This window comes from Carassius gibelio, chromosome B7, assembly GCF_023724105.1.
Source record: "Carassius gibelio isolate Cgi1373 ecotype wild population from Czech Republic chromosome B7, carGib1.2-hapl.c, whole genome shotgun sequence".
Classification (NCBI taxonomy): domain Eukaryota; kingdom Metazoa; phylum Chordata; class Actinopteri; order Cypriniformes; family Cyprinidae; genus Carassius; species Carassius gibelio.
In genome coordinates, this window is record NC_068402.1 from 21,020,708 (window position 1) to 21,043,272 (window position 22,565).

General features: G+C 37.5%; 1 protein-coding gene across 2 annotated transcripts in view; it reads right to left on the bottom strand.

The window, feature by feature from the left end:
- LOC127961860 (T-cell immunomodulatory protein-like) overlaps positions 1-11,069 on the bottom strand; it is a 129,565-nt gene extending 118,496 nt beyond the window's left edge. The window contains exons 1-6 of one of the 2 annotated variants that reach the window (XM_052561133.1): positions 10,837-11,069; positions 10,450-10,534; positions 9,501-9,634; positions 9,270-9,327; positions 8,945-9,019; positions 8,744-8,838 (exon numbers count right to left, since the gene is read on the bottom strand). In XM_052561133.1, coding sequence (XP_052417093.1) covers positions 8,744-8,838; positions 8,945-9,019; positions 9,270-9,327; positions 9,501-9,634; positions 10,450-10,534; positions 10,837-11,014 — 625 coding nt within the window. In that variant the 5' untranslated portion in view covers positions 11,015-11,069. The remainder of the gene's footprint in view (positions 1-8,743; positions 8,839-8,944; positions 9,020-9,269; positions 9,328-9,500; positions 9,635-10,449; positions 10,535-10,836) is intronic. The other variant, XM_052561134.1, reaches the window with a different exon arrangement.
- Between the last annotated feature and the right edge of the window lie 11,496 nt (positions 11,070-22,565).

Genomic DNA, 22,565 nt, shown 5'->3' on the forward strand with positions numbered 1-22,565 from the left:
TTGCAAAAGATCAAGGAAAAATGTGATGCCGTATGATGTAACCCCAATAAATTTAGCTACAGCTGAAACATCAAACATTCAACAAAACAAATCATGCCACCAGTGCTAGCACCAAGAAAACCTTCAGCCCGCCCTCTGTCTGAAGACGTTAGAGGGTGCATCTCATATGTATTTTGGCTGATGCCGCAGGGCTTTTTCTAGATCTTTCTCCTGAGGTTCAAAAGGTGGAATGCCGCTTATTTGTACAGCTGTTACTTCGCCAACTAGCCATGACTCCATCTTTAATTCCCTTGAGGGAGTCAATGAGCTAAGCTAGGCTGTCCTTAAGGTCCAAAATGCTATAGATGAGATCAGACAATGAAAACTTGAGCAGGACAGGTGAATGAGACTTTGATGAAGAGGCTTACGACAGAATGGCGTGGAATGGAAAGACTCTAAAGAGACCTGGAAGAACAAAGTTAAAAGAACACAAGATTTTGATTTCGGACTGTCATCTCAACAGAGAAGTTCTCAGAGGTTCTGTTGTCTTTAACCTCTCTTCTCCAGTTGAGACGAGGACGGCCTTTGACATTATCAGGAAAAGTCATGTCACTCATCCATGAAACAGATACCCTGACCAAATGACATTCAGACGGCAGACGTGAAATGCTTTTAACTCTGCAGATGACACCTTGAGCCTGGACTCAGGCATACACCATGGTAATGGCCTGACAGTGACCGTTCGACAAATCTGTAATTACATTCCTGTGAAGACTTCATCTTGAATTCTGAAGTCATGCTGACAAAGTCACTCCATCATTCTGGTAGAAGGCCACAGGCTATATCCTATGAGATTAGCACAGTGTGGTCCAATATGATCAGTGAGGAGCACAATTCACTTCAAACAGGCCATGAGGTGGAAACAAACGAATAAAAAGAGACAGAGAGCATGAGAAAAAAACTGCCTCTTTCTCAAGGTCAGTCATTCACTCTGCAAGACGCCACAACCACAAGCACAGTCTCTTCTTCATTTAAAAAAAAAAACTTAGCTCAGAAAACATGGGATATTTTATGCATCTTGATTATGAATCCATCCTGACATTTAATTTTCTGACTCGAGATGCACTTCAGAGGACATAAACTGTCTGTATAGAAAATATATAATGAAACTCAGTGAGTTGGCTTTAAGGATAACAGAGATTCAAAAGGTTTTTCATGTAACCATCCAGCTTGTTAACAGACTCGTATGCGTCACCTACATTTTGTAGATCTACGGCGGTTCCCAGGCTGAGGATGTCTTTACAGTGTGTTAAGAGAATTGAACTATGCTAAATGAATACTGAATGAATTTCATCTCAGAGGAAACAAAACTTCATCGAGATGACAGAGAGGGAATGAAAAGAGGAAAAGTTTTGGTGTTGAAGCAGGGCATTGAATCCAGAGCAATGGAAGAACTGGAGTCTATAAATAGATGCTGCATAAGCCAATATCTAAGCCAACAAATCCGCCGCGTTTCTCTAACCCTGTTTTTTTTTTTTTTTTTTTAAAGCACTTCATTCATGAGCATGACGGCACTGGCATAAAATGGAGAGATGCTATTCTGAGGGGATATAATCTTGTAAAACCATTACGAGAACAACATAGGTGGAGTGGAAGAGATTATGCCAACCCCACATATTCCTTATTCCATTTCGCTCATATTATGCTGGCAGACAGAGCAATGGGAAAAGCAGCCCAACTTATTTCACTAACAAGCTTAGATGCTCAGGCCACTCACAGGATTTTATTTGTGTCTGCCTGCTTTTTGTTAGAATACAAAATAAGAAGTCTTTCCAGTCACATGATGTGCAAATCTGTGGGATGCAGAGAAATGTTTACAAATGTCACATCTTAATATTTCCTACATCTAACTAATGCACATGCAGAAAAAAAAAATTACGTCAAACATTCACAGGTCAATGAAGATCAACAAACAAAATTATTTCAAGACTATAACTCCCTTAAACATGGCATTGACATGTTAAGCATCTGATTCTTTTTTTAGCCAGACCAAATCCATTTACATATTACATAAGAGGTTGTGTTAACTTTATCTGTGTCACAATCATGGACTGCCATTCTCCTGTTACTTTTGAGTTTTTTTTTTCCTTATTTGGTCATTTTCCTTTTCTTGTTAGGTTCACTGATTACTCAACACCTATTTCTGTTACTCCCGATCTCCTGTTATGCCCAGAAGAGGCTCCTGATCGCCAGTTATGCCCAGGGAGGGCTCCTGATTCCCAGACGAGCCAACGGAGGGCTACTGATTCCCTGCTCATGATTCCCCAACGGGCCCAGGGAGGACCCCTGAACCCCAGCTTGCTCCAGTGTCGGCTCCAGCCACAGAGTTCGCTCCAGTGTCGGCTCCAAGCCCGAATACAGCCAGGTAAGTTTTCCCAAGTATTTGGGGGGGTGGGGGTTGTACAGTAGAGATCCAGCCATAGAGGCCAAGGCGGGGATTGGAGCCACGGCCTCGGAGCCAATCCTGCCATGGCCCCCCGAGTCTCCAGATCCGCCATGGCCGCCCCAAGTCTCCAAATCGCCATGGCCTACCGAGTCTCCAGAACCACCCTGGAGGTCCTCCTCTGCTCCACCCTGTTCCTGTCCTGCACCAACCACCAGGGCACCCACCACACCTCCCCTGTTACATCCAGGTTCCCACAGAGGGTAGGTACCCCCCAGCCTGCGAGGGGCAATGGGGGTATGTGACGAGTGGGGCAGGGCCGAGAGCTGTGGGAATGGAGCGAGGCCGGTGAAGTGATTGGAAATCAGTGACACCCACCGGTCTCGAGTCCCACAGAGGAGATTGGAAGGATACAAAAGAGGAGCGACAGCAGTGAAGGACGAGAGAGGACCAGGCCTGGGCTTTATTTGTCTTTTTCTCATCATTAAAGTTTTATTTGAATGTCCGCCGTTTCCCCCCTCATTCTTCTCGTGATTATGGAGTTTTTACATTATGACAGCTTGCTATTTGATAAATGAATCCGATATTATTGATTAAATTGGGGGAATAAATTGCATGAGCACAGTTTCTGTTGTCTTATTCACATTGCAAGAGCAAAACTATCAAATTGACATACTTGATTAATTGCAGCAGCATAACCTCATTGCACTGCATATAGCTGAGTAAGGATAACAAATATGCATTTGCATTTACATCTTCATTATATCTGGTCAAAATCTGTCTCAGGCCACCTCCAAATACATTCAGTGATCTGATCACAATATGTCTTCAGCCTGATTCAGACAGTAATTGTTTCTCGTGGGACATCTGTAAAAATATAATTTTGCATGGTTTCTCAGAGATGAAACTGAAAGGTTCAGATGATGATTTCTTAGTGGTGGAAGAGGGAGTTGTGTTTTCCTACAAACCTGGAAATGTGGTTCTCAGATCACAGAGCAGGCTCATGCTTAATATTTAAATATCTTATTTAACAACAGGAAAATTGCTATGATGGATGTCATTTAAAAAATGTGGGAATTAGCAGAGATTAAATGTAACCTTATTTATACAAGGTAAACATTTGGCTCAGCTACTTGATCGACTTGTAAAATTATTAAAATAATATATATAAAAAACATGTATTGCATACCCGTTGACATAATAAAGGCACATTATTTAGTAAACTTAGAGACTAGATTAGGAAATCAATAATAAAAATTCAGTTGTGATTGACTAAAAATAATAATCACATGATAATACCATATTATAGAGGGTGACAAAGCTATTGTATAAATGCTAAAGTAATTTAGCAGACACTTATCTAAAATGACTTACAAATGAGGACTATGGAAGCAATCAAAATCAACAAAAGAGCAATGATACTCAAGTGCTATAACAAGTCTGAGTTAGCTTAATGCATTACACATAGCAAGGTTTATTAAATTATTATATAATTAAAAGGAAACATAGAATAGAAAAATAACAGAGCAAGTTAGTGTTAGAGGCCTTTTTGCTTTTGTTAATTGTATAATAAAAAAAGGAAAAGGAATAGAGAGAATAGAAAAATAAGAGAAGCTAGTGTTATTATTATTTTAAAGAAAACAAGCAGTTAATAAATTAATAGAGTGCAAGTCTAAAAGGGGCAAGTTATTTTTTTTAAAGAATAAACTTTTTGAAGATAGCTAAGGATTCAGCTGTTCGGATAGAGTTGGGCAGGTCATTTAAAAGCCTCTTTGGGATGGTACAATAAAGTGACATTCACATGCAGAATGCAACCTTCTAGAGGTAACATTAAGTCTGAAGGAATGAATTTAGGTAAAGACTTGAAACACATCGCACAATTTGTACAGCATGGACTATATAAGTTTTTTAAGACATAGCCACTATGAACTGTCCTTAAAAACATCTTTAAAATCTCTCTTTCTATATAAAGAATACAGGCTTGGAATGGCATGAAGGTGAACTATCCCTAGACATCACACATTTGGAACGGTCTGCATGTCATCAGGTACAAGAGGATGTATGTATTATGAAATCTCTCTCCGCCTCCATATGTTTTGCACAAGTTTCTGAATATAAATGTACATGTCTAGTCTGTGACAACGCAGCAGCATTATGCAAGTAATCATAATAGTTTTAAACAAGCACCCCGAGCACAAACAAAATGCCAAAAAAAAGCATGTGGGTGGATAAAACTGGCCCTGGGGTGGCAGAGAGTGAAGGAGAAAAGCGAAGACACAGAGAGTGGGAGAAAACGAATCGGAGCCAACTGAGTCTTCTGGGATGCTGATCCATTTAAACAGACTCTTCCATTAGCTACAGCCACTAATTGAGTGAAGGACAAATAAAGTCACCGTCTTTTTTAAAAATGCATGATTAATACACACTGAACTTAATTAGATCTGGTGGCGCAATCTTATCTGTTATTGTTAATTATGCCTACTATTTCCCCAAAGGAACAGATTAACATTGGACATCAACTGTGCGGGACAACTTCAGCGACAAATCTGCTCCCTCGACTTTTATTTATCATGTAAATGTTACAATTTAGCTCTTTGATATACTGTCAACTGTCTGGAAGGCAGTATATATCAGCTCTGTTCCTCAGAGCATGTTTACTGCTTATAAAAACGGGAGGCAGCAAGAAGACATACATATTGAAAAATAATGAGATCTCTACCCACATTGTTTCAGGCTATTTGTCAGTAAAGCTGTGCCAGGTCTGTACAAGGAGAAACTCCCAGTCGTTGTGTTATCCACCTGCTATGTTTTGCAGATCTAGCAGACGTCTCTAGGGTGCCAACAATGAGACTGACACCAAATCTTGATAGGTCCAAATTTATCCCTTTTAGAGAGTGCATCTTCTTTTGCAAAATCTGGTTGCTTGATTGGATTGTTGTGTCTTTTTGCACACCACAAATGCAAAGGCATTAAAGTCCCATAGGAAAAACAATAAAAGGACGGTGCACAATCACGGGCATTTGGCCTAATGTAACCTAAATGTGCAAGTGAGAGTCTGGAGGACTGCCGCAGATAATGATTTGATGAACTTCCCACTTCAGCAGTCCCCTAATGTGGAAAATCTGTTTCCTTTACATTGCACGACAATTAACTCGCTGCTCATATTCAGAGAGATTCCAGGTCTAATTGGCTGCAGTCTGGTGCATTGCAATGCAAGGTTGCCTAGCAACCAGTTAGAAAGCAGAATTGGTGTCTTTTGTGCATATTTGCACATAATGACATTTATAATTATTTGGCAATTACTCCCGATTTTCAACAAGGCTGCACATTCTGAATCTGTGGGTTATCAAGAACATTATGAAAAAGAAAATGCGAAATAGATGCAAGTGGCATCTCCATGTTGATTGAGTGATGCATCAAAAAAAAAAAAAAAAATTGCAACAGGGACTTACTAAATATATGGGGCTTCTCCATGCTTATTTTGTTGCCATTCTCTTCACGGCTTCTTTGGCTGTGCATTAGCCTTACCTGAGCCATCAAAGCTGCTCATGCAAGGCCCATTAGAGACACATTTGACTGGCCTTAAACATTCACCTTTGTCTCAATTAATTGTTGGTTGTTCATTTTAATAAACCATTAGGACCAGATATCAGATGCAGAGCCTGTAGATCCATAAACGAGAGGGAGATGTTGCATTCAGAGACAGGGTGAAGGCTGAACTTTCACCTTTTTAAAGCTTAAACGGTGCAGTGACACTTAGGTGGATGTAATTTCATGTCTTCTAGTTAATGCAGCCATTCGGTGGGTGTTACGTTTTCAAATGTGTGACCGGAATCTGAGCTGTGACCTGGTGGTGACCCTCAACTGTTCATTCACAGAAAGGACATGCATGGAAACAATTCATGTCTTATCTGAGAAGCAATATAAAGTGATCAGTGAAAGGCCATGAAGCCGGTATAGACAATCTGTCAATATGATTTCAAAAGAGGTCCTTCATTGAAGTGCTCATCATTACTCATCATTCATTCAAACTTAAAATAATTTGAACAATGTTCTTCCACGTGACAAACTTTGTTACAAAAGGAAGAGCAGAAATAGATAAGATAAATATGAATACTGGGTGGCCGGCGGTGGTTTTGTTTAAGAATAATCATTTTTCATTTGACATCAAGAGTGTCCTTGTTTAAATTGTTCTTAAAATTAAACACTGATGTAGTACTATTACAGTGAACTACATAGGCAGAGTAATTAGTAGTTACTGAACATAAAATAGATCGATGAATATTATAATATTACATTCAAATGTATTTTAAGAAGAATGTTTACATTAAATTGACTAGTTTCAATGAACTTACAGATACAATTGAGAAAAATATTGAAGGTAATCACTAGACGTGATCAAAGATTCCTCAATAAAAACCATCACCGTTTCCACACTAACATTTTCAACAGTGATAATTGTTCAGCACCAAATCAGTATATTACAATTATTTCTGAAGAATCATGTGACAGGACTGGAGCGATGGCTGCTGAAAATTCAGCTTTGCCATGACAGGAATAAAATATTTGTAAAATATATATTCAAATATAAAACATTTTAAATTTGTTAATTTTGTAATATTTCACTCTATATCTGTTTTCAAAGCATTTTAAAATAACTTTCTGAGCATAATAGATTTCTCTCAAAAACCTCTTTCCAATCCCAAAATTTTGAATACAAATCCCATATTTGAACAATTTATTAGTCATTTATTTGTCCATTTTAAAAGCAGATAAAGATCATTAAATTTGCTAGTCAAACTGTGAACAATTATATGCTTATTTGCATTTAATTATTTGCATTAAGTATGGTTTTCTCCCTGATCTCCCTGATATCCACAATCAAATCACACCAGCCACCCAAAAATGACCATTTAAATGTTAATTTTAAAAAAAAGAACAAATCATCTTCTAAAAGCCACAAGACACGGCATTCAGTTCCAGCTCTTCTGAGATCTCTTCTTGAAAGCCTCCACTCACCATCACTAGGGTCTTTTCCTCACACCAAGTCTTGCCACAGCAGAGCAGACAGCCATAATTGTAGAGTAAGTGGTGGATGATTTTGTCGTGGGTGTGCTTTTTTTCTCTCCTGGGCTGTTGTTAATCTGCTGTGATTTTCTCGCAGCTGTAGAGGTCCAGAGAGGCTTTCTTGGTCCTGTCTGCCAATCAGACCCAACAGCACGGTCGCCTGTGTGGCAGCAGAACAGCCTCCAGATGGTTTGGGGGTGGCACTGATGCCAGGCTCCCACCGAGAGGGTGGGAGATAAGTGCTATAGCAGCTCAGGGGCTTTGTTTTAGTATGGGTAAATGGAGTTTGTAGTGAATTACTTTTTGACCTCTTTACCCTTTCTTAGACATAGACACATGCCCAATCTAAGCCTCAACTACACTAATGGACAGTAAGACTTTGACAGGATTCTGCAAGAGAGCATTTAAATCTGTTCCAGCCTTTAGAAGCGCAGGACTATTACAGTCAATTTTATGTGACTGACAGGCAAGCTTAAGAGGAAACTCTTCACCCTTAAAAACGTCTTTGAATTCCTAAACAGCTCTTGAGAGATCATTTGATTTAAACAGGTTCAGAAAACACACACACACACAGGCATCAGGAGTCAGAGGCACCTGGCAATAAAGAGGATGCTGAAATGCACCACCACTTTTCTGACTTCAATGGTTATAATGATGACACAGCCTTTCACCAGGACAGCAAAATGACATTATTTATGCAAAAAATAAATGTAACAGCGTTTTGTGACAGGCTACATTCAGACTGCAGTTGATTTGCCTACATTTGTCATCAGTTATAACTCACCCATGATGGCAGGAATCATAAAACTATGGATGAAAAATATAAATTTTCTTCACTATACATGTTTAACTTTCTTAAGAAAAGATATTAGCAAAATCCAAAAAATTGAGCCGGGGACCGGTTGAGTTGACACGGAATGAACCTATATAGATATGTTACTTCACATTATATTATTCTGAAAAGCAGTATAAGAAACAGGTCTAATCTAATAAACCTGAGTGTCTGATGTGTTATTAAGCAAAGAAGTATTCCTAGCATTCCTAATCCATAAATAAATCAAGCAGCATTCAGAGTTGTGTAGGACGAATGGGCTTCATTAAGGCTTCTACAGAAATGCTATCTGAAAGCTACCGAATAGAGAAGTAGTGAGTGAATCTCTAAATCAGTCCACATAGCAGCAGAACCTTGCAATACTTTCCCTGACACTTCAAAAGACTTCAGAGTGAAGGAAAGACCACAGTAGCATTACTCACCGGCGGTGAAGTCTTTGTTAAGGTCAATGAAAGCATTGGAATGAGGAACGCGCATGTGGACTGTCAAGTTGAGAGCCTTCTCACATTTCAGTTGCCTGGCAAACATTAAAACAGCATGCTTTATACACCGTACACTTGTTTTCTTGACACAGACAGAATAACCAAAAACAAGCTATTGCACATTTAGGAAAGCAGTCTTACCTACTCCTGAGATAGCAAACCATTGACGAACCATCCACAGATCCAAAAATGTCTGGAATCATGTCCCCATTAAAGCTGTAGTGGAAAAGAGGAAGCAGCATTAGACCTCGGAAAAAGCAGAAACCTTTACAAGGGAATGTACATTAAAGGGATGTGGACTGCTATTTCAATTCAATTTTGAGAGTCTGCCTTTAAGATATTAGCCAGCAGAAAGTGGCAACTGTACCATAATTCCCTAAGGCAAGGTGTTTAAGACCAAGATTATATATAGAAACAATATTTTCACAATGCCCGGCTTAAATTAAAAAGAATATACTGCACTTACTCCATGACCAGGGGCTGATCATCAAAGGTCCTGTTCAGTCCTACCTTATCACTCTGGTCTGTAAGAGAACAGATAACATTCACTGTGCAAATCACTGCTGAAGCATCATTTCTATAGCTGTTAGACCATCAGATCAGGCAGAAATACTGAATAAACCAAACAACTGGAGCCAGTGTAATGTACAGAAAGCACTTTTTTTTATTTATTTATTTATTTTTTTTATGACCTTACCCAAGGTTTGGTTATGCCCCCAGAAGATGAAGACTGTTTGTTTGGAGAGTTCCTTCTGGTAGCCGGTAACGAGCACATCCATCTGAGAGTCTCCATCATAATCACCCGGGACCACACAAGTTATGTTGAAGTCACTAAGAGAGCCAGAGAAACACATGAACAAGGCAAAATCAACACAATGAGCTCTTACAAAACATGACATATGAAATATTAGTCTTATGGCTAATACAATATGATATATTGATAATATGGAGCTCACACACAAATTATTATTATTTTTTTTTTCATTTTTATCCAGAGGCCCAAACTGACCAAAAATATGCTATTTGGTGAAGTTGTTAAGTATATAGTTATTAAATATGAAATTCTAATAGCTTGTAATGTAAATCAGTTATGTTTTTGTTACAGTACAGCAGACTGTAAGCAGCAGACATAAGTTGTCAATGACTCTCAACAATATGTTGTTTTATGATCAAACCTCAACATATACAACATATACAAAACATAATGCAATGCAATACAGTTATATTAGAGAGAAATTAACATTCTTAAAGTCTGTTTTACCTTATTTGATACACACAATATTAATATAATGTTTAAAAAAATGGATAATGAAGTAATCCTAGTTTGCTTCAGTCCAGTAAATGTTTAATTTAAATATTGATAATAATACAAAGTTTTTCTTTTATTTACTAGCTAAAAGTAACAAAAAATTAATAAAAAATACACACTTGACACGTACCAAAGGCGGCAACATTTTTTAGAATTGTGATAAAAGTCTGGTCACTTAGTTAAAGTGATGAACTGTCAGTCAGGTGGCAGAAGGCATACAGAAGATTGTGCTTTTTGGCAAGGTTTTGATCAAGTGATCATTTTAGAAGCCTTAAAAATTCATGTAACGAACGTGATACAGTAGGCTTTATTAGTGTGTGTGAGTGTGTATTCTTACCTAGGGAAAGCCTCTTTAGTCAGATGGACTTTAGGTTTGAAATAAGGAGCTTTAAGATCAGCCAAGAAAATCACCAACTCAGAATCTGAAAGAAACAATATTCTGATGAAATAACACAGAAACAGGGTGTTCAGCACCAATAACACAAATAAATAAACAGTAACGTTAACGTTACATAAAAACAGAGTACAGAGGATGCATCTTGTCACACCCCCTGTCACTGAGAACAATATATGACAGAGCTGTGTTATACAAAACATCCGGACATCTTATTAAAACTCTCAAATACTGTACAATAGCAGCATCTTACGTTACTTAATTTCAGCTTAAAAGGGATGATTTTGAGGCATTAATAATCTTAACGTCAGCTAACAGAACTGCACTTACGCTTCCTGATGATGAAAATGTCAGTCTGTTTATCAGAGTTAAAGTCACCGAACGCCGCTACTGTACCAACATTCTCCTGGCCAAATAAATCAGCAGTAACGTCCTGCAATGCAAACGTGACATGTTGTCCCACAAAACTTAATAATAACGTCAAGAACCAAGCGCATGACAGCAACATTTTGCTGTTAGCTTCGATCACAACAAACCGGAACACGGCATGTCGTTCTACGGCAGCCAGCGGAGTACATATAGGCGTTGCGACAGTGTGAGTGCTAACCTGCAGTGTGCGAGTTTAGTGTTGTTATTTAGCTGTCATCTACAAGCCTAGCGGTTGTCGGCTGGAAACTGCTGGGGTTCAAAGCCAGAACTTAGCGATCAGGTTTGGCTTTTTGTGACGAGTGGCATTGAGCACGATTAAGCAGTGCGCATTTGTTCTCTCGGGACATTTTGATCCATTGTGTTGCAGAAGCGCATTACATGAGTTGTCCTGTCAGTGTGGAAGAGAGCAGAGCCCAAAGGTCAGGCGTGAAGTCTACGCCGATCAGGGCTAGGCTATATTTAGGGACTTACCTCACACTGAGCTTCAGGCTTTGAATGTTTAAGGAGTAGCACTTTAAAAGACCCCAGTCCCCTGAATGTCTCACGTTTTGAAAGGCTTTTTAACCCTCATAATTCAGTGCTTGTTAGCGTCTGCTTCAGCCTGACATTAAAACTCAAGTAGCCATTGAAAGGGTTTTCAGAATCCACATTTGGTTATGTAAGATGGATAAATAAATAAAATCACACTTAGTTTCTTCCTGCTAGAGTTATTTGTGGAAGCAAACCGTGAAAAAGAAAACTGCTTGCCCTTGTGTTATTCTAAACCTGTACAGAAAAAAAAAAAATGAATGTAAATACTGTCTGTGCTTCTACCTAATGTCTTCTTTTGTGTTTTGAGTTCTACACATTTCTATGGGTTTAGAACAACATGGGTGAGTAAACGATTTGTAGCCTAGAGCTTTATAGAAATTTGTGAAATTATTGGTGTCAGTAACTCAGTATCTTAATGCCTTATCGTCGTATTGAACAGATTAGATCTGTTGATATTAAAGTTTACATTTTGCGATTAAAAGCAATCAAGCAGTTGAGATTTGCAATATAGAATATATCGATTTACATGAGTTTGTATGGTGTGTAGTTGGATACCCTGTGAGGTAATATAGTTTACATTTTGCAGCAATATAAACATTCAAGCAGTTGATATTTGTACTACCTCATTTTACAGTAGGAATACGGATCACAAATGGTCAGACATTATTACCTTGAAAGTTGCACTGGCATTGTAGTTTAGGTGGTGTCATGGTCATTTTCACACATTTTAATTATCATCTCATCCCCTGATTTCAGTCATACCAGGTGTCTTATTTATAAACGTTGCGTAAGCACAAAATGGGCATAGAAACATGCATACACATTTTTTCCATGCACATTTCGTGATTTAATAAAAACAAACTTGCCGTAAATACACACGCACCTGTACGGACATTCTAGACCATGCGTTCAAATTTTTTTTTCCTGGAGTGAGAAAAGTAATGAAGTAAACTAGGATTTTAAACTCTGTTTTCATGTCGATATACACATTTACATAAAATACTCCACTCGCATTAATGGAGATAAACACTAAAATTACATAATTGTACAAAAAAACAAAACAAAAAAACAATTACATCATTTTATTAACAATAGGCTACATAATTTCCTGTGGTATGCTATGTTTTAATAACAGCGTGGAGTGCTATAGGTGCACAATAATTAATCTTTAAATTAAACTACAGATCACATGTTGATGCGAGACGTTGATGAGCACTTACTTCGATATTATGGAGGACACTGCTGGATTCAGTGGTCAAACAGTCCATTGTCCGGTATAGGACCAATGATAATAGCTTACTGTACAACTGCAGCTGCATGGAGATGCTGATGGCGTGTGAAGGCATCTACACAACATAATAAAAAATACCACTAGGGCCTATGTTTGAAGGATATAACTAGGAGAAAATGGTAAGATTTGCATGTTTCCTTTTAAAAATACTTTGTCAGTGATGAATCAGTGCTTCAGACAATTGTATTTACACTGCAATAAAAATGGCTATATACTGCCTATCTGTTTCCACTAAAAATAGCTAAAAGATGTTCATCAGCAAAAATGCATACATTTAATTGTATTTGAAATGTTTAAAACAATTTAAATACTATTTGACCAGTGTAAAAGAATGAGATCAACTATATTCTAAAACAGATCTGAGAACAACTTTAAACCTTTTTGTTTTATGGAAAAATTTATGTGTATGACACAAATGGCATTATAGACCCAATCTCACATTTCCTGAATGTTTTGGTGTTAAACATGGTGTCATGTAGTGGAAATAAGCATGGAAATGATATGCAGATGAGGTTATGCATAATAAAACTAGGCGTTTTAAGCTCCATATGGTTATTTCGGGGAGGAAACGAGATGAAAATGCATGTACGCACGATGTTCCTCTGACTGGGATTTATAAAGGGATTTTTGCGCAGGTTCTGGCGTACACATGATTTTATAAATCTGAAAATTTTTGTGCGTAATCAAAATCTCACTTTTGTGCCTACGTACAGTACACTTTTAGGATGAAATCTATGGAGAGTTTTATAAATGAGACCCCAAATCATCTTTCAATTGCGCATAATTTAATTTGTTGCATGTCCATTCAGTTACCATGCCTGACGAAAATCTCACTGTGTGATTTCATATACTGTATTTTCTGCACTATAAGTCGCACTTTTTTTCATAGTTTGGCTGGTCCTGCGACTTCTAGTCAGTTGCGACTTATTTATCAAAATTAATTTGACATGAACTGAGAGAAATGAACCAAGAGAAAACATTTCCGTCTACAGATGCCAGAGAGGGCACTCGATACTGCTCAGCACCCTCTCGCGGCTGTAGACGGTAATGTTTTCTCTTGATGCTTGGTTTTAAATAAATGCGACTTATAGTCCAGTGTGACTTATATATGTTTTTTTCCTCATCATGACCTATTTTCGGACTGATGCGACTTATACTTAGGTGCGACTTATAGTCCGAAAAATACGGTAATTATTATTTTCTCTCTATTTTCTGCTAACCATCTGAATTACACTGAATTTGTAGTTTAACTAGTAGAAGCCTGGCGTAGAGTTCACCTAATGAAAAACGGCCAACACTGCCAATGAAGTGAATGTCTATCGCAAATTACAGAAACTTGGTAAATTGGGACCAACTTAGTGATTGGTTCATAGAAAAAGACGCTTGTTACTTTAGAAATAAGAAGGAGTAGCATGAGTGGACTCAAATAGAAACGGTGTGTGTTTATCGACAGATTGTCAGAATATCTGTTAGGCATCAAACTGTCAGACTGTTTGATGCCTAATTGAAAATTGGTGCTTCATATATTTTCTTTTTCATTGCAGCAAATAATTCAAATGTTTCATCTGTAATATTCCATCGGATGTAAAGGCATAAATAATCCTTAGCGGTATCATGGGGAGAATTCTGTGATTAATGAAATCAGTAATGCAGTCCAGTACTGCTCATCTCCTTCTGTCAATGTCTGATCAGATCTGTTAACAGAGGGTTTGTATGCTTCTCGAGGCAAGTTACTTTTATATCATTGTGGTGAAACTAAAATGAAGGGTATCTTTCATTTGCCTATTGGATGTGCACTGCTTAGCTGGAGTTATCTTAAAAAGAGATGGCTTTGTCCCTGCTACTTAAAAGCTGATGGGAATTATGCTAATTTGCTGGGAAATGTGAATTTTCAGTACCTGAGGTATTGACCCTGGGTCAATTCTATTAAAATGTAAATTGCTCCAAAGTTAAATGTGTCTGAAATAGTGCTCCAGTTGATGGGGTTCCCCTGAATTTCACTCCTCACAAAAAAAGCTGAATCTACTGGTGTCAGGTTCCATTATTCACAGAGTTTGTGCCAGTGACTTCAATTTTGCAATCAAGCTATGTGTGTCTGCAATGACGTTGAATTTGATATATGCATTTGGAGAACAATAGCTTTAGTCTTTTGCATTTTGCTTTGATTGTTTTCCTGGCATGCTTAGCTGCCTTTGCACCCCAGTAAATCTACATTTTGCTGCTCTTAGCATTGTAAATGGAACAGAAAACCATTAAGGTTACAGAGACTAAATGAAGCACATTTTGATTTTGGTGAGTCAGCTAAACCTTGGCATACTAAATAGCCCAAAGTGGGCTTCTAGCAGGTCAGTAGTCTATAGTAGCATCATCAAGAAGCCATGCTGACTTTGAAGTGTGCTCATCACTTCCATCCAGGGATGCTTGAATTACATCTAAAGACGAGATAAGCATCAGAGCTATGCTGATTTAAGTGTTTTTTAACATCTGTCTTTGCTTTCTATGATCAAGCTCTATATATGGACCCCTTAAGATATCCGTTCTGCACCAGGAGGATGAGCTCCTTTGGGAGAAACTTGACTGCTACTATAGCGCAGGTGAGAATTTATGTCCTGGATGTAATTTACTTCGTTATGTAGGTTTAAGAATTGAGGCCTATCTGAGCATTTTATGAAATGGTTGGCTCAGGATAGTTGGAGAACATCTTTTGAGCACTCTATTATGGTCTTTAAATGAGGCATTTAACCTCATTCGGTCTTGTCACGGTTTAATCTAGATGCACCACCTTTTTACAAATTTTAATTATCAAGTACAAAATTATAAAGCAATGCATTTAAGGTGTCAAGCTGTATACAAATTGCAAAGTTACTCCTGATTTTCTAGTTGATCTGTGTATTAAGTGCACTGGTGTTTACTCATATTTAAAAATAATTTAATTATGGCAAGATGTTTCCTAATTTAATTAGAGGATTCAGAAAGTCTCCAAACCATTACATTTGATTATAATACCCAGCAAACGAGTTGAGTCCAAGCACTAAAAGATTCATTTGGAGCTAGTATGGTTTCTCATTGCTGAGCTCCTCTGTGCATTTTTCTCTTAATCAATACTCATCTCTTTTCCTGCCTACCCTCTTTCTCCCTCTCCTCTCACCTAATCTCGCTTTCAATTTCAGTCTTCAACATGACAATAAATACTGCTATAAAAGCTGAAACAGCATATGGAAGATTAAGAGTTTTCTTGATAGTTCTATTAATTCTTAAAGATGAAGAAATATCGGCCACTTGTTAATGTTTTTTTGGGGGGCTATTTAGCTGAGTTTATATGTATGTGTTATTTGTAAACACTGATTTAGAATTATCTCAAACTTGTTGATTGCTGGTTTGTTGATGATGTCAGTGATGTTAATGATTGGTCATTCCCAAAGGTAACAGGGATCTTGTTAGTGTCGGTGGCAGGCAGACTGATATTTCTGCTGATGCATTGCAAAAAAAGAAAATAAAATTATTTTAAAATATTAGATTTTATTATAATATTATTTATATCGTTAGTCTAAAAACAGCTTATATTGAAGCCTGTCTATCAAAATGACTGTACCACTTTATGATGTAAAAGTGTGGCTAAACACCTCCTCTGCAGAAGATCATCAACGCCTGCTTCTGCATCACTGCCTGTTTAGCCCCACCTGCTGATTAACGCATGTAGTGTTTGCAAGAGAAAAAAACGCAGAAACCAAATCGTAAAGATGCTCCGGACATATCAAGATGCAGTGCAGTGTCGAGATGTGGAAAAAACAGTGGAATAAAGTTTGCTATGCTACTACTGTAGAAATTTAGCAAATTGGTCTGTAGGTACTTGGTTACAGTATAATGGCGGTCATTATGCCTCTGTGAGAAAATTATTCATGCAATTTGAAAGACGTAGTCATACAGTGTACTTTGTGCCAAAGCAATAGAAAATGATTTATATGGCCTACAAAGACTGCACTTGTGTTCACTGTAAACAGTTTTGAAAAGTATTAGGAAATGAATCCTAGAGATTTATTTCTTAAATGTGTCTTGTTTTTAAATATATTTTTACAGAACAAGAGAGAATATGACCCCAACAGATCTGTGCCCTAATTACATTTATATGCATGCAAACTGTGCAGAGCGGAACATGGAGCTGTCTGTCTAATTCTTATTGCAAAAAATGGAGGACATAAACAGCTCAGATTGACCTTATGGTTCAATACAAAGGACACAGACTCCAGCTGCTTGTTTTAAAATATTATAGGAAAGTGGTGTGCATGGTGTGTCTGTTTTGTCTAGCACGCCTGATTCAACCTCTCAGCTCATTAGCAGAATACTCGGTGAACTTGTTTCATCCTCCACAAAAACGATGGAAAAGCCTTGTTTCTTGAGCACTGCATACATGAAATCTATGTTTTCAATCTCTTTCCTCCATCCGGACTTCAACCTGTTCCTAAAGCTCATTTAAAATCCCCAGACAGCCAACCCTGAGATGAGAGCTCTGCGGGGTGATAGAGAGCGAGAGGAAGTGAGAGAGAACAAAGAGAAAAGAGTGACAGAGAGGATGCTTCTCATTTCAATGATCCTTTTGAATGAGTCATGGTAGAAGCCGACAAATGTACAGCGTTAGCACAGGGTAATCCCGTTTTGAAAGCGAATCCCCATGTCATTCCCTACAAGACGAATTCTACAATAATAAATAAATGTGGTAAGTTTCATAATTCGGATTGTAATGGTTTTGGTAGACTCTTCCTCTGAGCTGAAATGCATCTCAGCTTACTATAAGTACTGTATATGTATGCAGCACATTACATGCAAAATGGAAGGTATGTTATTCAGAACTTTTTGTAGAAGGTTATTGCCATTTTTATCTCGGGTCTTTCTCATTTTTCCATCTTTCTCACTCTCTTTCTGGGTTTTCCTATTTATGTGGTAATGACATCATGCTTCAGTGCTTCTCATTTCCTCTTCTTCTCCTCTCCGGCCTGTTTGTTGTGAATGCAGTGCTGCTATCTTTCCCCTGCCTCCACAAGATTAAGGTTGTAGAAAACAAGCTTTAACTTTTAATGGGCAAAAGAGTTTCTTTCTTTCTTTCTTTCTTTTTTCTTTCTTTCTTCTTGGTGTATAAAAATGGCTTCTTCATGGAAACCTTGTGTTTGTGTATGCAGTTTTAAGGGTTGATTTAGAGGTGCATTATGCTGATAGATGATGAGAGAGATGCCGTCTTCAAAGAACTTGCATCTAGAGTGCTGTGATGCATTCCATCCCTCATGCTAAAGATGCATGTGAATAAAATGTCATTCGCTTCTTTTCTTTTCTCCGAAGACGACACTTAATGCACAGGTGATCCTCCGCATGCCTTGGCCAATTGTGAAATGACTGCAAATGAGATTTTCTTGATTAGTCATTTAAGGTTTTCACAGGAGCAAATGGGCAGTAATACCAGATTAATTGATCTCTCAAGTGATCCTCCCTGAAACATTCTGGAAGACTCCAGCTGCAGTCTTCCTTTCAGTCCTGCTGGCATCAGCCTCAGTTACTGTACAAGGCCTAATCAGATGAAGACGTATTTATCACCCTTTCTGGATTGCTGGACTCTTCCGATGGGAGTCGGAGTAATCCTGGCTGCAAAGTATATTAATATTCTGACTAATTCCCCCCAGTGTCTCCTTACCCCCCAGCCCTGCACTGTCTCTTTGAATTGAAGCAAACTCTACATAACAAATGATGGCTCAGAATGAATGTCCCCTTCATTTGTGCTGCTGTAATGTGCCCCCATTTATTGATTGAAAGCTCCCCTGTCCCCATGTTGAGAGAAATCGGGAGTAAGATGTTACTTTAGTTCTAACATGCATTAATTCATCTCACTCACTCACTCACTCACTCACAAAAAAAAAAAATTATAATAAAACAACTCACAATATGACGCAAACCTGCAATAAATAAGTAAAATTACATTTCCTTCAGCCTGAGGATTTTGGTGTGGAAGATTAAATAGAACTTTTTATATTAAAACCCAGATTTAAAAAAGTAACACAAAAGTTACATAATGCATTACTTTCATTAAAAAGTAACTAATGTAATAAGTTACTCTTGTAAGGAGTAGTGCAATATTGTAATGTATTACTTTTAAAAGTAACTTTCCTCAACATTTGACGAAGATGAGAAACTTGCAATAATACTTACAGTAACTAGCTTCATTAATTATACATGCAGTGATATTTTATGTCGGACAGCTAGAATAACAGGTGTGAAAAGGTGTTCTTCAAAGAAGCGTAAGCAGTGTTTGTGGAGGCACCTTCTGTTGCTGTGTGCTGTTGATAGAGTCACTGTAGCTGTTTTTATCTTTGTCTTCCCCTCATTTCTTCCAGTCAAGTGCGCCATTCTGAATTTTCAGATTCCTACCACTAGTCTGTTCCCAGTGAAGACCTTTTCTACCTGTAAGGAGGCAGAGACTCCCTCTACTGTACTGCCAGTATCTGGGCACTGGCATTAGCATACAGGTAGTACTGTAAGGTAAGTGCAATACCTCTCTATAAATTTGTTTATTTTCTAGTTTACATGATCAAGATTATAATCAATATGACAATGTGCTACAAATATTCCGAAGTGCTATTTACTGTCAATTTAGAGATTATTAATAATTAATAAGAAGTTTATCTAAAAAAAAAAAAAAGCCAAAAGAGAAGTGTGGCGTGAGTATGCAGCATGGCAAAAACAGCATAGTGTTCCCATATGCAGTAGTGTACTGTATATACCATCTGTGGTGTCTGGGAAAGAAAGGTGAGTTTAACAGCCAAGGAAAAAAGGCTGCGCAAACTATTTTACACCATCCTAAAGCTTATCTGTGAGCTATTTTAGTGAGCAAGTGGAATCTGTATTATCAGATAGGTTGTATTATGCACAAAAACATGAATGTTTTTGAATCCTGAATCAACAAGCAGAACTAACAAATATTGCTACAAGTGTGACTGCATCATATAATAATTATTAATTATTAATAATATTCATCGTCTGGCTGACTATGTCTTGTATTAATTTTTCTAAAAATCCTGTCAAACGTGCACAAACTGACGGTCACCACTTATAAGCTACTACTAAATATTGTAGAAATATAATTTTCTGTAAAGTTGCTTTGTAATGATTTGTATTGTAAAAAGCACTATACAAATAAACTTGAATTGAATTGAATTAAATTGAATTTATTCATACTGGTTGTTGAATCACTTGGTGTGAACAGACCTTATGTCTGTGATTTGGCCCAAATAAGCAGTGTTGTGGACTGAGTTGGTAGAATAGGCCTCTTCAAATGAAACCTTTAAAATTAATGTATCATTTTCGTAGGGAAAAATTAAATATGCTGTTCACATACCCAAAATCTTTTGAATATTAGTGTATGTTTTTCTTTCTTTCTTTATATCTATCTTTCTTTCTTTCTTTAAGAAATTAAAAAAAATTTCAGTATTGATTAAAAGTGAGAGTAAAGACATGTACAGTAGGTTGCAACAGATATCTATTTCAAATAAATGCTATTGATCAGTGATTCCTGAAAATAGTGCATCACAGTTTTTCTGAAATATTAAACAGCACAACTGTTTTCCAACATTGATAATAATAAAAACATTAAAAGTTATTTATGAAGAATATGATGCTGCTGTATGGCAGCTGTGCCATCACAGGAATAATTTTTTTTTTATTTATTTAAAATGCTTTTTTTTTTTTTTTTTTTACAGAAAACAGTAATTTTAAATTAAAGTAATATTTCATAAGGATGTTTTTTTTTTTACTGTATTTTTTTTTTTTTTTTTTTTTTTTTTTACAAATTAAAGCAGTCTTGGTAAGTGGTAATAAAAATTAAATAATCCATGAAAGGGTAGCATAAGTATTCACTCTTTTGATAGATTTGCATCAGTGACAGCTTTAATCACATTGTGGTAAGCATGTTTGTTTACACACTGATCAAGAGCAATTTGGCCCATTGAACCAGGTACATTTGTTCCAGTGCTCAAAATAGTGGACTGCTGTTTTACACTGCAGGTTCCATAGCTCAGTTAAGACAAAATTAGGCTGAACTTAATGTCCAGGGATGTACTGGACACCGGATAGCTTAAAGGTTATATGTTCAAACTCTGTAAGGGGGAATTGACGATCTCTCACCTTTATGACTTTGAGCAAGATATTGGAGCTAAAGCCCAGGTTCCTCTTGGGGGATTGTTCAAAGTCACTTTGAGTCCAAGATGTTATGACCAAACACTGCCCTGCGCGCTCTTTAACTGGGCTGTTGAAGAGCATTTATCTTTTTCTTTAGCTGCTTCAGTGATTTGGCTTTGTTTTCTGAATAATTTTCCTTCCTAAAAATGAACTTTCTCCCAAGAGGTTCACTTGCAGTATTTCCTTGTGTTTTGCATTGTCTTTCCTTCTTTCATTTGAAGGCAGATTTCCCTGCAAAAACAAGAATAAGATCTGTCATCATTTATTCAGCCTCTTGTCATTCCAAACCTCGGTGTCTTCTGTTGAACACAAAATAAGATGCTTTGAAGAAAGCATATTGTGACAAAGACAAAAATCTTCATAAAAACACAATAAAAGTCATTTTTGTTCAGACGGAAGGTTTTGATGCATGACCTTATCTAGGCAGTGTCGGATTGGTTTGGTATTGCACCTTCCCTTCATAATAACTGAACCAACACTGGTTGGGACAACCAAATACTTGAATATTTTTTTTAGGTTTATTTTCCTGAGTCATTTTCTTACTCTATCTCTAACAGACATGGTTGTTTGTCATTCATAATAATAATTAACAGTTGAACTGAGAATGCCATTTCAATTCCAATTCAGTCCTGAATTGATTTGAGGTAGCACACAGGATGCAGAATTTTTATTTTAAAAATAAGGTTGAAATGTTTTAGAAAAAAAAAAACATCGACGTATAAAGATTTATTGACCTTGTATATTTTTCACAATTTCCCAATATCTTCACTGAATTTCAGTATCCTGTAAAAACGGAATTATAGACATTCTAAACATATATTATATATCTATCCTATGCACAAACACACACACACTTTCTAAAGCAGGTCACCAGCACTCTGGGGGCCCGAGTCAAGGTTATGAATTTATAGGAGGGCACCCAAGAAAGAGACTTTCCATTGAACTCCTAAGACAAACTGTTATATTTTTCCCTTCTCACTCCTCCTGGAGAGGTTTGTTCCTCTAGAGAACGAATTGCGAGGATAAAAATAGAGAGCAGGCGTTTATCAGAGACAGATGTAGTCATCAGTCTTCACCTCTACATATTAGCATTGTCAGAGGAGTTTAATTAAGATGATTCCAATCTGACAGCAAGGCCTGAACCCATTACTTACTCTGTATTTGTCTCTGTAAGAGTATTTGTGTGGTGTTTGCATGTGCATGCTCTACATGACCTTTCTCACTATGTGTTAAAGGTTTGTCTCATTTGCATGTTCGCTTTTTTATGACTGTGATAGTTTCAACACTTGACTTAGATGGTAATGGGAAGCTGCAGATTCTTTGCCATTTAAAATATGCATTTTCAACATAATGAAGTGTTTTCCAGGAACTCATGCAGAATGTTTGTTGTACAGGCGCATTGACGATGACGGGCCGCACTCATGAACTGGAGCACTCTGCCATCAAGTGCATGCGGGGGATTCTGTACTGCTACATGCGGCAGTCTGATAAGGTGGGTCACAGCATCACCCCATAGGACAGAACGCAGCAGTGCTGCATGCATCAATTTTGCCTTTTGAAAACTCGAGCAGCCTGCTGAAGATCACTTTAT